This window comes from Bos indicus, chromosome 3 (genome assembly GCF_029378745.1).
Source record: "Bos indicus isolate NIAB-ARS_2022 breed Sahiwal x Tharparkar chromosome 3, NIAB-ARS_B.indTharparkar_mat_pri_1.0, whole genome shotgun sequence".
In the NCBI taxonomy this organism is placed as follows: Eukaryota; Metazoa; Chordata; class Mammalia; order Artiodactyla; family Bovidae; genus Bos; species Bos indicus.
This window is the reverse complement of record NC_091762.1, coordinates 15457498-15472999: the sequence shown is the minus strand read 5'-3', so window position 1 is coordinate 15472999 and position 15502 is coordinate 15457498. Positions and strand designations below refer to the sequence as shown.

Sequence of the window (15502 nt, the reverse complement as noted above, 5' to 3'; positions counted from 1 at the left end):
TACCAAAAGGGCTGTTATGAAGATGAAATAAATGAATACATGTACACTGCTTACAATGGAAACAGTCTAACATAGTGGCCTAGAAAATGTAGCCTAAACTTACTGCCAACCTCAGAGGTTGTTAAAGAGTATTAGACGTCTGTGTGTTCAAGGGGTACAGGTGTAGATGATGATTATGTTGATTGGTTAGGCTTGGCCCAGACCAAAAAGGCTGTAGTGCTGAGGAAAAGCTTTATCCAACAGTCAACAGTGGTTAGCATGCCCATGTGGGGCCTAGGATGCTGATGTGGTTTTAAGCAGATCTCTTTGGAAACAGGATGGAGAAGATCCTGGGAATATAAATGGAGGATAGGAAAGAGGAAAAAAAATAGCAAGCTCACCACTCTGTAGTTAGGAAAAGTTTTTTCCATTTAATACTAGACTTTCAAGGATTGAGATGCAAGCTTTTTATGCAATTACATCCAATGTTAAAATTGGTAATACATAATTTACAAAGATTAACATCAAAACAATCATCTATTTAGATATGCTTTTGTAAAAAGGAAATATATTAGCAGCATTTATATTTTCCGCAATCACACAGCCTACAGACATGCAGACTAACTCTGTATCTATTTGCAGTGATGTAGTGCTTTGCCCCGCATTTCAAACACCAAAACCCGCCTGGCAGCTAGGGGGTTCTTTTGTTATTATAAAATAACCGAAAAATAAAAAAAGGCATTAATTTCTACACCAGTAAGAAAAAACAAGTTTTTGCACTTACCTAACATTTGATTGTCTAAAAAACATTTCAGTTTTTAGTCTTTCAACAAAAGAAAGATAAAACGACAGAGCGTAGTGTCTTTTGCTTCTGTTCTCTCATTTTACAAAGTTTTTTTTTTTCCTTTTTTCTTTTTTTGAGACTTTTTTAAAATTTTAGTGTTTAACACTATTAAAGGAAATATTGAATTTTAATCTCTTTCTTGTCATTTTCCTGCTTTGACTAAAAGGAGACCCCCAAAGTGCCCCTGTTCCCACCTCCCTCCCACCCGGCTCCCTGCAATGAAAACCAAAAGAAACCACTCAATCGGGCTTGGACATGCGATTTTCCCAGCTCCACACGTGAGTATCTTATACCCAGGTCTCTTAGTAATGTACAGTGCTTCTCTACAGTAAGAAAATACTCCAAACTATTTTCTTAATTCTCTTTTTTCTTTAATAAAATATTTATTCTGCTTTTTCTCTGTTCAAGGGGATCTTTGGCATCCCCTGTCTCTTTTACTTTTTTTTTTTCCCTCAAGATTGACACAGAAAGGAGAAAAAGAAAGATTCAATGGAATGGAAGGTGGTCAATGTTTCTACCTAAACAAGTCAGAGCGTCGTCATCCTAAGAGGAAATGTACAATTAGGACAGCATTGGTCCAATATTAGAAAAAAGTAATGGGGAAATGTTTAACTATTGTATTGCTTACTAATCACGCAGCAGATATATATATATATATACATACATATATATATACAACACACAACTTGGCACATTTAAAAACCATCTTTTCTCTTATAAGAACATCTAAAACATATATGCATATGTATGTCTGAGAAGACAACAAAGCAAAGCTTTTTAAATTTTATTTTTAAAGAGACAATTTATCTGGTAACTCCTGGTCAAGTGAATGGGAAGGAAGGTGACACCCTGGATATCCCTCCTGAAGATGAAGTCATCAGGAAGGTGAAGGAAGATGGGACTAGGGGCAGGGAGAACACACTGTCTCTTTAAGAGATGGACATTGAAAACTGTACAAGTAAAACAAGAAGTAGTGTTTTCAATTGATAATCTACACTCACAACAAATACTCTGATAGGTGAATACTGCTCAACAGTTTATGTAGTGACTTTTGTTGGGGGGGTGGTTAGAGTTCATTTTTACGCAGGTTTTAAAATGATTTTTCTTTGAAATCAATCTCCATTCGCACAGCACAGCAGACACACAAGAACCACAGCGCATAAAAAGCACATGTGCTGGCGGGGCCTGGCCTTCTCTTAGAAAAAATATGGTCGGCAGGTTATGAAGGTGAAAACAAAAATAATTACAATAAGGACTGTGCCCTTCTGACCCCATGGGGGCCTTCCCTATTCCATGATTCCATTTGGGATAGCAGAGGTAGGGAGAGGGGCAGCCGTTACAAGTGCTTTGAGTTGTCAACTCACATTTTACTTTGACCTGGTTGGGGAAAAGAGGCGAGAGAAACTTTTCCTAGTCAGGGATCTGGAACAAGGCCCAGTTACTGTTTGTGTTTTAGGTCTCTAGGGGTAGCTCTTGGAGCCTATAGAGAACAGACAGGGTAGGGGTGGGGATCCTGTCCCTGTCCCTTTGGAGTCGGAGTTATACCTGGGTATAGGAAGCAGCTTCTTAGCAGTGCCTGCAAGATCAGAGGATGACACAGAGAAACCCAAGCTGAGGGGAGGGGCAAGTGCTATAAAGTACCAAAAGATTCTGGTCATCCCCAATGTGCTCTGCCCTCCACCCTACATTATTAACCCTCAGGGTGAAGCAATGGAGAGGAAAACAAGTTAAGCTGAACTGTCTAGACAGATCCCCTTCCTCTTCCTCTCCACTAGCTCCAAGGTTTACTAAGTACCTAATGTCGACGACGTGGCCCCATTCCCCTTGCTGGACGGACCCTTCCCACCCCTGTCTGCACTCAGAGAACAGGAGGCAGGACTGTAGGCTCCACTGGATCCCAGATGCTTGATGTTCGCATTCTTTGAGGTTCACTTCCGAAAGCTGTTTTCTGGGATAAACAAAGTACGCCTTCGAAGTTTTCTGCCTGATCCTTCTTCCAGCAAGTAGGTCACATCGATGGCTGAAAACAGAACCAAGGAGGCTCATCAAACTCTACCCTCCCACTCCTTATTACAGATTTGAGCTCTCAGGAAATCACAGGAGTTCAATGGGTCCTTTGCCAACCCACCAGCAATTTAGGTCTTCCTCCAGGCCAAACGGAGAAGGCAATGGCAACCCACTCCAGTACTCTTGCCTGGAAAATCCCATGGACAGAGGAGCCTGGTAGGCTGCAGTCCATGGGGTCTCGAAGAGTCCGCACGACTGAGCAGCTTCACTTTCACTTTCATGCATTGGAGAAGGAAATGCCAACCCACTCCAGTGTTCTTGCCTGGAGAATCCCAGGGACGGGGGAGCCTGGTGGGCTGCCATCTATGGAGTCGCACAGAGTCGGACACGACTGAAGCGACTTAGCAGCAGCAGCAGCCGGGCCAAACTGAAATAAGCTGCCCTCCAGTGAGGAGATCCTCTCACCTCCCAGTTTCATTCCCAAGAGGAATTTAAGAACAGGCCCATGAAAAACCTGTGCCACTTAAAGAATATTTTCCATTCTAGGCAAATAATCAGAAGTTGCTCTTTTTCATTCCCTCTCTGCTAATATTGCATTTATCTTAGGAGCCTGATTTTACTTACCATTTTTCCCAGGGATTTTTTCAAGGAGATTGAGCAAGATCTGGTTGAGTCGTTCCCGTTGATTATGCCGTCGCTCCTCAGGGGTACAGGCTACTTGGGGTTCTTGACTACTTTCCTCTTTTTTTTTTTCACTCTCACTGTTTTCAGCAGTGGCTCCCTCCCGTTCTGGCTCCTCCAGGCTGGGCATCTCATTGGCTGCTTGCTCCTGACTGGCTAGAACCTCTTCAATCAAGGGCAGAGCATCATCCTCCTGGCCCAGGTCTTTCAGGGGTGGCTTTGAGCGCTCAGACTTCCAGGATGATCTGCCGGAAGGATATATGAATTTAGAGAGGAAGGCTAAGCAGGGCACTTGGGGATGGAAGGGGGATGAAAGGAAAAGATCTCTGGATCCTGTAGGCTAGCTGTTAGAGCCTTGGCTCAAGATGTAAGAAACTTGGCTATGGTCTTCATTTTATTATTTTTTTAATGTTTATTTTCATTTATTTATTTGGCTGCACGGGGTCTTAGTTGTGGCACACAGGATCTTCACTGTGGCACGTGGGATCTAGTTCCCTGACAAGGGATTGAATCTGGGCTACATGTATTGTGAGCTCAGAGTCTTAGCCACTGGGCCAGCAGAGAAGTCCCTATGGTCTTCATTTTATTATTTTTTGAAAAAATTACCACTCTTCTCTGAAATTTAATTTCTATTTATAAAATGCAATTTTTCCTCATTCTTTCAGGAACCCATAGGATAGGCCGGAGCTAGTAAAACGCTGACTAGTTCTGAATGCTTCACAACCTTGTGCCACCAGCAGTCCAACTACAATGAGCAATCCCATAGTTTTTACTTTCCTTAAATTTCTTCTTTCATCTATTGTCTGGTATTTTTTTTTAAGAAATATATTTGATTTCCTAAAAGAAAAAAGCTACTGATATAGGTAAAGTAACTGTTACACTACCATTCAATAGAAAAGGAAACTGAAAAAAGCCTTCAGTACTTTCTGTAACAATACCCATCTTGGGACTTCCCTGGTGATCCAGTGGTTACGACTCTGCGCTTCCAACTGCAGGGGGCATGGGTTCGATCCCTGGTTGGGGAACTAAGATCCCACATGCCACAGGGTGTGGTCCTCCCTCCACCAGAATACCCGTCTTGTGTACAAAACAAGCACAAATAAAAACTGTGAGTCCAAACTGCTCAGCTAAAACCATGCACTTCTAGCTACTTCTGTTCCTTGAAGACCTAAGACTTGATATACCTTGAGGTATTAGGGAAAGCTTTCAGAAACCTAAAAGAGAGATTTTTCCAAATATGTCAAGAGTTCTGTTCCAAATCATTTTCTTTCTCTGACCTTACAAATTTCCCTCCCTGCCCCAAATACGGCTCCATAAAGAGTCCACAACTACTGAAGTGCAGTTCTTCCATATTATTCTTGGCACTATATTGGGCTACTCTGTCAGAGACTTTTCAATCCTAGGGGTGGGGATAATGGGTAAGTGGCTATTCTCTTGCTCCATTCAAGCTACTGGTTAATCACATCCCCCCAGTGGGACTCACCGCCCTCCGTTCCTCTTGTAGTTGTCTGGGACATAATGAGGCTGCAGAGAAGACATTGAAGTGGTAAGTTGGTAAGTGTATTGCAAATGCTGGCAAAGCTGAATCAGATGATCTGGGGCTAACTCAGGATAAAGGAGGTGGGGAGGCAAGGAAGTAAAGAAAAAAAGGCGCTACTGGGCTAAAACCTTTACAAGTTGGAGGACTGTGTTTTAAGGTCAGAAGTTCAGTCCTTCTAGTAATCTGTAGGCCACAACGGGGTTTGTTTTTTTTTTTTTTTTTTAGCATTTTATAAGCCTAGAATGACAGTAGAAGGGAAAGGGTCACAATTCCTTTTGTCCCATCCTAACTTTTGAGAAGTTAAGGTTGGAGTTTCAAAGCTGACAGTGAGTAAGCAAGACCAAAGAATGAGAGGCAGGGCCTGGTCGTGGGCAGAGAGAATATAAAAGAAATATGATTCACAGAAATCCTAAAATAATACTAGGAAAAATAGGGACATAAAGGTTTGCATTCTGGTTTGACTATTTCTAAGCATTCTGGGATGACAACTCTGAATTCTGACAGGCCCACTGAAAAAAAGACTCATAGATGAGGAGTTTAGTCCAGGGTTTCACTGTAGCAAACAGATGGATAACCAGAACCTTTATGAAATGATAACAAATGGCACAAAATAACTGGAGGAATATATTCACAACAATTTGAAAAAAACAAAACAAACACACAGGAAAAAGGTTGAAAATGAAAACAGCAGTTACTTTCTGTGTAGTAGGATAATAACAATTTTTTCTTCTTAATAGTGATGATAATGTCTTATATTTAAATCCAAGGATAAAAAGCACTAAATTATTTTCACCAAAGGTTTCTCAATGTTATTTTCTTTTTGTTTCTCAAAATTATGGGTGTGAGAAACCAAAAAACTACAAAATGGGGCTCAAGGACAAAGATGATAAAGAGGTGTAAGAGAGAAAAAAAGAGGAAAACCTATTTAAAATATAATAACAATTCCCTGAGGCATAGCACACACCAGGAAATACAGAATGAATGTATTTTTGCTTTTCAAACATCCACAGAGAGGGTGTTTTCCAGTTTGGGATGGAAACGGTGAAGAAGCAGAGAGCCACTTGAAAATTCTCACTCTGTGAATTCCATGCATGAACTAGATTGTCCTGACAGTGAAGAGAGGAAGGAGACTTACTGAGAAATCTCTTTTTGGAGTGAGCTTCTTGGGGAAGTGATCAAAGGCATAGGGTTTGGTGCAGACAGGATAGCGGTTCCGGTGGATCTTGTAAAACAGGTGTGCTGACTTGTCTAGCCGATAATCACAGATGTACACATCTTGCTCCTTCACTCCTTTGGGTCTCCCTATGAGGCCAAACACTGTTAAAGAACACTCCCCCTATTTTCCCTTCCCTCACCCTGAGCTGCCCATCATGTATCAGTGGGAGAGAAGCGAGACTTCCTAACAGGGAAACATGGTAGCTGTTTTGAGAGGGGGAACAAGTAAGGATTTGGTGATTGCAGAAGAAAGGAGACGCAAGAAAGGGGAAAGGGAATCAAAGGTGAAAGGGTATTCTACAGGATGGAAAGAAACCGGAAACACAGACTGAGTGCTGCAGGGATTTTTGAGAGAACATTTCAGGGGAAAAACAGAGCACATCATGGGGAAGTTATAAGAAAAGAATGACACTTCAAATGAGGGAACCACATTTGGTAATGAACACTTTATATAAAGTAGGGGACGGAGGAGTCATCAGTAGCATGGAGCTTTAAGCACTTAGCTTTTGCAAGGAATTCCTCTGGACTATTTTGCTGCGATGCTAACAGAAAGACCTAGGAAACTAAAGTCTGCTTCTAATGATAACTAACTTATAGTGAGTTTTACTGTGAGCCATAAACTGGGCTTAGTGATTTTGTAGATTATTTCATTTAATCCTTACAAAACTCTCTAAAATAGATACTAATCCCTATTTTCAGTAGGTTAAATAACTTGCCCAAGGGCACACAGGTAAAAACTGTTGGAACTGGAATCTGAAATTAGATTGATTCTACTGTTAGCCACAAACCTTATGAAACTGTTGTGCTTTTTTTGTTCATTTAATGTACCAAGTTGATGATGGCCGTAAGGATTTTGGCATTGGGGGGAAAGAGTATTAGGGTGGGTGCAAAAGTAACTGCAGTTTTTGCATTGTTGAACTTTGATACTGAAATACATTCTGAAGTGTGGTTATGTTATACATCATTTTAATTCACATTTCTTAGTTTATGTTTTTTTTTGCTAATGACATTACTTGCTGTTTATATTTATTTTACACTAGTGAAGTGATGTTACACAAAAAAGGAAAATTTAAAGCGATTTTCTTATTCAAATTCAAAATGGGTCATAAAACAGCGGAGACAACTTGCAACATCAACAACACGTTTGGCCCAGGAATTGCTAGCAAATGTACAGTGCAGTGGTGGTTCAGAAGTTTGTAGAGATGAGAGCTCTGAAGATGAGGAGTGCGGCGGCCAGCCATTGGAAGCTGACAACAACCAAGTCAGGGGAATCATCGAAGCTGATCCTCTTAGAACTACATGAGAAGTCAAAGAACTCAACGTCAACCATTCTATGGTTGGGCATTTGAAGCAAATTGGAAAGGTGAAAAAGCTGGATAAGTGGGAGCCTCATAAGCTCACTGCAAATCAAAACAATTGCTGTTTTGGAGTGCTGTCTTCTCTTATTCTGTGCAACAACAAAACATTTCTCTATCAGATTATGATGTTGTGATGAAAAGTGGACTTAATATGACAACTGGAGACAACCAGCTAAGTGGCTGGATCAAGAAAAAGCTCCAAAGTACTTCCCAAAGCCAAACTTGCACCAAAATAAGGTCAAAGTCACTTGTCTGCTGGTCTGCTGCTGGTCTGATCCATGACAGCCTTCTGAATCCTGGTGAAACCATTACATCTGAGAAGTATGCTCAACAAATTGATAAGATGCACCCAAAACTGCAATGCCTAAAGCTAGCATTGGTCAACAGAAATGGCCCAATTCTCCACAGTGTCAGAGTGCACATTGCATAGCCAAGGCTTCAAAAGCTGAGCAAACTGGGCTATGGAGTTTTGCCTCATCTACCATATTCACCTGACCTCTTGCCAACCAACTACACTTCTTTGAGCATCTCAACAATTTTTTGCAGGGAAAATGCTTCCACAACCAGCAAGAGGCAGAAAATGCTTTCTAAGAGTTTGTTGAATCCCGAAGCATGGATTTTTACGCTATAGGAATAAACAAACTTACTTCTTGTTGGCAAAAATGTGTTGACTGTTAAGGTTCCTATTTTGTGAACCTAGTTATAATGATTTAAAAGTCAAAGTCCGAAACCACAATTATGTTTGCACCACCCTAATAACTTATCTTCCCACAGGTATTAATAGAGTGCTAAATACACACTATGAAAAAAATGAATTAAAATTGAAAGGAGAATTAACATTTATTGAGTACCAAGCACTAGGTAAAAGAAAGTATATAGCTCTCTGAAGCTTGAAAGCCAGCCTTGGACAATCTTTTATCAGAGCGCGACCATATGTGTGGAGTGGGCAGCAGTAGATGAATGAACGGCAGCCAGGAGGTTATTTTTCAGGTAGCGCAAATCACTCACCTTTACAGTATGTATAAAGATCCAGTACACAGCAGGTCCCCACTACAGCCTCCAAGGGAATGATCTCATAAAGTGGCACTCGAAAGAGTTCATTGTGATAAAACCGACGGGATGGAGAGTGGTGGGTTTCATGGGGACGAAAATAATGGTGACCAAAGGCAAACCGTTCCTCTCTTTAAAAAAAAAAGAGAAGGGAGAAGTTTAATTATCAAGATTGTAGTGACTATCCAGCACTGCTCTAGTAGGGTACAGCTTGAAGAAAAGAGATAGAACCTCAACACATACTTTTCATTTTTCCAAAGCTTCTCAATGCGGAATATGTCAAGTTTATCTCGATTAATGTGAGATAACAGTCGATAGGACTGACGGACAGGGTGGCCATCAGGGGTGCGCCGACTATCCCTCATCAGATATACACAGTCACCTAGGAAGGCACAGGAGATTAAAGACGCAGAAGGCACAGAACACAGGAGAAGGTTAAAATGATTCCTGTATAAGTTACGCTAGGTATTCACTAGTGTCACCCAAGGTCTACATACAAAGAACTGAAAATCTAAAACAAGAAATACGTAACTACAACCAGCAGTCTAATGGTGATGAGAATCAATTTGAGACCATGAGAATGACATGAGGGAGGTCTTCTACCTCTTGGAATGCTATATGTCTTTCCCAGTCCTAACACTAGCTTTGTAACACTCTGGTCTCTCCAATTTATTTTTAGCATAATGTTTTTCAGTTTGTAAAACACTACCTTAAATATTATTTGGTGAAGATAAATGTATTAAGCCTAAGTAACTTGAGGATATTAAAAAACCTATATTCTATTGCTATTAAAGGTATATGGAGACAAGGACTATTATGCAGACAGCAGATACTCCCTACTGTTCAGAAGGGTCAGCTTTGGCAAGTAGAGTCAGCTTCTGTGTATGCACCTTGACGAAGCAGCAGGTCATCTCGGAGCAAACAGATGAAGTAGACACAACCAGGTTGCGTGTAGTGGGGCCGAGGGATCATGGGTACCTCCTGGTAAGAGCAGAAAGCCAAGAGATAAGGGCTGTGACTACTATTTCCAGCCTCTCTATTCAGGAGAAAAAGAACTAAAACCTAGACTCTCCAAGCAATTAGGACTTACTGCTTAGTCATTTCAATACAGCACAGATATTAAAACAGGTGACTGCCATCAAGAGTTTTTAAACTTGAAAAAGTAAACAGAGAGGACAAACTTGACAGACGAAATGTCCCAAACTATACCCTATGGAGCACTAATTCTGTAGTTGCTCTGTGCCATCTAAAGGGCATCTGAAAATGTGTGAAGGGGGACTTTGTCACAATGACTGGAGGAACCTATACTAGGACTTAGTGCCCAAGGGCCAAGAAAGCCTAACATTCTGCAATGTGAACCTCTCAACATTGAAGAGCGGTCCACTCAAAACGACAACAGCACCACTGTTAAGAAATATTGCCTAAACATCTCCTTTTATAGAAGACCACACATATAAATATGGCAGAGCTAAGAAAAAACCCACTTAATAACTGGGCAAGTTACCCAACCTAACAACTGTTAAAAAATGGGCTTAAGGACTTCCCTGGTGCTCCAGTGGTTAAGAATCCTCCTGCCAGAGGAGGGGACATGGGTTTGTTCCCTGTTCTGGGAAGATTCCACATGCTGTGGAACAACTAAGCCTGAGCTCTACAACTGTTTAGCCTGCACTCTAGAGCCAGAACAGTGCAGCTACTGAATCCTGCATGCCCTAGAGCCGGACAAGAGAAGCCAACAAGAGAAGCTACTGCAATGAGAAGTCTGCACACCTCAGTGAAAGAGGAGCCCCTGCTTGCTGCAACTAGAGAAAGTCTGCATGTAGCAACAATGACCCAGCATGGCCCAAACAAAACAAAACACGGGGCTGAGACTAATTTTTTGCTGACTCTGAGTCCAGAGCTCTTTTCCTTAAACACTGCTTAAAATAAGTGATATTTAGAGTACACAAGTTCTAAACTTTGTAAGCTACTTCTTTTATGGATAGTAGATAGTGTTTATAAAAACCATGGTTTTTATACAGTATCATTTCTTCCATAGATTTCTAAGTATTCTTCCTTTTGTCCCACTCCTGAGAAAAGGAAGGGCAGAATTATTACCCTCAATGTAAAGCGTAAGAAATTGTAAGAAACAGGCCCAGAGAGGCTGAATAACTTATCAAAGGAAATCCAGTACATCAGGAGCAGGGTAGATAAAATACCATGTGCCACATCTCCTGCTTTTAGATTGGAGTATTATCAGAAGGCAACTTACTCTGTCCACAGGCCTCGGGTCACACTGCTCACAAAGGTAGTGCTCCACATCTGAGTTCACTCCCATACAGTCACAGTGCTGCCACACCTGCAGGAAAAAAAAGAAGTGTGTGTATATGTAGGGAGTTAGACTCACTGAGAGAAGTCTTGGGGACTAAGAATAAAAAAAATCTGCGGGAGTTCCCTGGCAGTCCAGTGGTAAGGAGTTGGCACTTTCACTGCCATGGCCTGGGTTCAATCCTTGGTTGGGGAACTAAGATCTTGCAAGGTGAAGCAAAACAAAAAAACAAAGAAAAGCAACAGGACAGGGTAAAGTAAAACAGGAACTAGGGGTTAAGGAGGTAAGTAAGAAATTAGAGATAAATGGTAAAGTAGGAGAAAAGAATGAGGACGTATCTTAACATAAGTATATAGACTGTTTATAATACATGGATCTGGGCAAACAAAATAAGGAGACAGATAAAGAACAGAAGGATGAACGAATACAGTACCAAGCTATTACTTACAAAGTAATATGCATCAATAATATGGCTACTATGGAAAGCTTTATAGTTACAAAATGTTTTTATTTAACCTTACCTAATTATATTCTAACAATCCTATGTGTTACTCATAGTTCCATTTTACATAAGGTAATGAGTTCAGATGTATCAAATGGAGATACTAGGGCTCAAATCCAGGCCTTGACTCCTTCATCAGGAGCTCTATATATCGAATTCCATCTACATTAATGCTATGTTGAGTGTAGTACCCCTAGTGTTTTTCCGGTAAAGCACTGCCTTAAATATTATCATTCTTCTTGATCCAGATTACATGAGAAGTGTGCAGTGGAAAGCAGGTGCAAAGAACAGGAGGTAGAAAAAATGGGAGGAAAAAATAAAAGAGAGAGATAAAAAAGGAGAAGGACAATATGGTGAACAGTAAGGGATAACAGAAACTGAGGCAAAGTTAAAGTTCATAAATAGCTTGTCAAGCGAAGTCAAAAGAGGCAGGGGCTGATGCTTTGAATATAGTCACCACACTCATCAGGACTAGGCCTCTGCTTCACCTCTTGACTCTCACCATGCACTTGTCACACTGGATCATGAGGCCTTCATCCTTGTAGAGGCCACAGATACAGCGGATAACATCATCGTCTTTCTCATGCCCATTCTCCTTCTCTGAGACTGAGGTCTCACTGCTGTCTGCCTCACTTGCTGTCTCTCCCACAATCTCATCAATTTGGGCTGATGCCTCATGCCGAGCATTGTAATAGGCCTTTCGTAGGCGGCAAACATCTCTTCCAACTGGGGATTTACGCCCGTAGTACTTCTGAAGAAAGCAGGAGAAAGATATTATGTTTGGCTTAAAAATATACCTGAAGAGGTGGCAGGATTTTCTTTATCTTCCCATTTGGTTAATACATTTTTAATACCATCAAATATAGGGGCCAGATAATTGAAAACAACTTAAATTTAACTAAAATGAATTAAAATTAGAATCTGCATGGTAATTTTCCCATTTGCTCTATCACTCTGACATTCAACTCCTGTCACAGACTTTACTGTCCACAAGGATAAAAAACACAGAGACCATGGAACATGATTAAGTACCACAAGAATAATGTCGAGAATCTCTCCGTTTACCTCTGTTTTATAGATACTAGGGACACAAAGCTATAAGTCTAAATATATTTGGAAGCTGGGTTCAGGAGAAAGCATGTAACAATTCAAGACTGCTCCAATTCTTCTCCCATCTGTCTGTTTTTCTCACATTTCTTGTCTTTAGTCTCAATTCCTCTGTCATCTTGTAGTCTCTTTTGACCTTCAAACATCTCTCCAAGGTATTTCAAAATCACTGAAAAATATCCTCTATGTATCATACAATATTCTACATCTTCTTTGTATCAATTCAAGCCCACCTCTCCCCAATGAGCTTCACCTATTCTACAATATATTAGTGTACTATATGCCGATTCATCCTTAAGATATGTATTTATTTGCCTATACATGTTTCTGTGTATTTCACATATAATTATTGAGTAGAGCCTACAGATACGACTTAAATGTAGCAAAATGTCTACTACGTAAATGTAAAGGTTCAACACGAAACCAAGTTTCTACAAAAATTGTTTTGGGAGTATGATTTAACCTTTCATTCTAGTCGTATTATTAACTCCATTTATTATATCTCCAATATTTAGAAAACTATAACCCTATGGCAACCCACTGCAGTATTCTTGCCTAGGGAATCCTGTGGACGGAGGAGCCTGGTGGGCTACAGTTCATGGGGTTGCAAAGAGTCAGACAAGACTGAAGTGACTTAGCAGGCACACAGCAAGGCACTTCAAGTAAGCACGATTTACCCTAAGGGTACACAATAAAAACTGCTGCCTTTCTTAACCAGAAATATGAAGGATGCTAGGAGAAGAAGGTAAACATCTTAAACTTCTACAATAGACCTCTTCAGAACAAACTTCTTAAATCTGTTTGAAGTCAGTGAAAAATACCTCTGCATTCCGAAAGACCTTGAGCATGTCAGCATCAAAAGCCTCCACTGTCTTATAATAACCAATGAGGATCTGCTTCTCTATGGTGGAAAGATCTAGGGGATCAGAGATCTTCTCATAATAATCAGCATTCCTGTAACATAAAGCCAGGGTGTCAATCTTGTACACTTAGGACCTTTCTAAAACTCGGATGATTCCCACATATGTAAACTTACTTTTTCTTTGGGGGTAGGTTCAAAAGTGGTGCTGCTAGTGATTGTCGGGAAGAATCTGCAAAAAAATGCAAGGTTTAGTAGACAGACTGACTCTACAGGGAGACAAGTATTAACTCCTAACTGAAAAAGCAGAATCCCCAAAATTTAAAGTTAGGGAAAAAAAAAATATGTTTTTTTTTTGAGATCAGTGAAAAATGAAAAGACTTTTCAGAAATGTGGGTAATTAAAGGCAGAGATCAGAAGATACATTCAGGATTACCTGAAATATGAAAGATACAGTGTGTGTGTGTATATGTATGTATACACTTGAAATGTAAAACAGCATTAGCTGGGTAATGAAAACTTCCTAAGAAAAATGAGATATGGGAACTTAACGTAGCAGCTAGTATGCTTAAGGCAAATTCCTACTCAACTACATTCAAAAAATGTTTTCCAGTTCTTACTATTTGCCCACAGTTAATAGTACTCTGTTGGTTTGGATTCAACTTGATTCCAGATAATGAATAATTCAGTACTGTAAATATTTTCTGGAATCCATCTTCTTGCAACAGTTGGTCTGTATTACAAAAATAAAATTCATGTTGTGGGGCTGCTTCTCACTTGCTCTCTTACTTTCTAATAACTCATTACACAGAGAGAAAAAGCCTACTGTTTCATGCCTAGAATATAATGACATACAGATACATCTACTTCAATTTCATATTAGATCAGATAGGGCTGGTTGAGAACACAGAGTGTGATCTTTAGGGAGTGTAAACGGAACAGGTGTCACAAAACTTTACATATTAGGATAGGTTGGTCTGGCCCTTCCTCTATGCTGAGGTTAACAAATGGCAAAAAACCACTAAAATATGAAGATAAATAGTAGAGAAAGAAAAGAGAAAGAAAATCAAATTCCTCAGAATTTAGGGAAAGGAAGGAAGCAAAAGTTGAAGGCGGATTTTAACAAGGACAACAACAAAAGACTGAGAGATAACAGAGAATACATTAGTGATTACCAGTAGGGAGAGCGAATGAGGGAGGGGTAATAGAGGGGTAGCAGGTTAAGAGCGTACAAAATATTATGTACAAAGTAAGCAACAAGGATATATTGTACAACACAAGAATATAGCCAATATTCTATAACTATAAATGGATTATAACCTCTAAAAATTATGAATCTCTATACTGTGCACCTGTAACTTACATAATATTGTACATCAATTATACTTCAATTATAAAAAAAAAACAGAAAAAAATTTGAAGGCAAAAACAGCAATTATTTGTTAAAATTTCTAATTTTAAATATCTACAAATTTCGTGGTTAGAAAAAGTCATGTGCATTACCAAACTACGGACCTAAATCGAAAAACTCTCCCCTTCTCCACCCTTACCCTTAACACAAATCCAAAAGATGTATTTTAGAAAAGGAAAAGTGGGGTAAATGTTTGCATGAAAATGCTTCAAAAGTAATTTACTTGTAACTTTATATCCTTTTCCTTAATGTAGAAAGGGCCTGTGAACCCTCTAAAATATATGCAAAATTAGGTATATAATATTTTTCTGGGGTAAGAGTCCACAACTTTATTCTCAAAGATATCTGTCAATCAACAGATAAGAACCACCGATGTCATACGTTTTTAATACTTTTTTCTTAAATTGCTAACTCACTGCCTCATTCAGGAAAATTATATTCAAGACAAAGACCTACTTCTATCCTACAGCTAAAATATGTGATTTTTAAATATAGTGCTTAACTATGATAACATTCCAATAAATACAAAAAATTAACCTAAACAGCTAAGGATTCAGAGACAACAATTCCTGAAGACTGTAATTAGTCCTATAATTCTATACTCTGACAAATGAAGAACTAAGTAAACCACCTAAAATCACAGT

At 39.7% G+C, this 15502-nt stretch overlaps 1 protein-coding gene across 9 annotated transcripts in view; it reads right to left on the bottom strand.

The window, feature by feature from the left end:
* Nucleotides 1-387: 387 nt before the first annotated feature.
* The window catches only part of ASH1L (ASH1 like histone lysine methyltransferase), a 207940-nt gene continuing 192825 nt past the window's right edge, over nt 388-15502 (bottom strand). For all 9 annotated transcript variants that reach the window (XM_070779558.1, XM_019953617.2, XM_070779564.1 and 6 more), the window contains 11 exons: nt 13625-13679; nt 13410-13542; nt 11984-12232; nt 10923-11009; nt 9565-9655; nt 8918-9056; nt 8633-8805; nt 6187-6353; nt 4995-5035; nt 3455-3756; nt 388-2843 (listed from right to left, as the gene is read on the bottom strand). In XM_070779558.1, the coding sequence (XP_070635659.1) occupies nt 2752-2843; nt 3455-3756; nt 4995-5035; nt 6187-6353; nt 8633-8805; nt 8918-9056; nt 9565-9655; nt 10923-11009; nt 11984-12232; nt 13410-13542; nt 13625-13679 (1529 nt within the window). In that variant the 3' untranslated portion in view covers nt 388-2751. The remainder of the gene's footprint in view (nt 2844-3454; nt 3757-4994; nt 5036-6186; nt 6354-8632; nt 8806-8917; nt 9057-9564; nt 9656-10922; nt 11010-11983; nt 12233-13409; nt 13543-13624; nt 13680-15502) is intronic.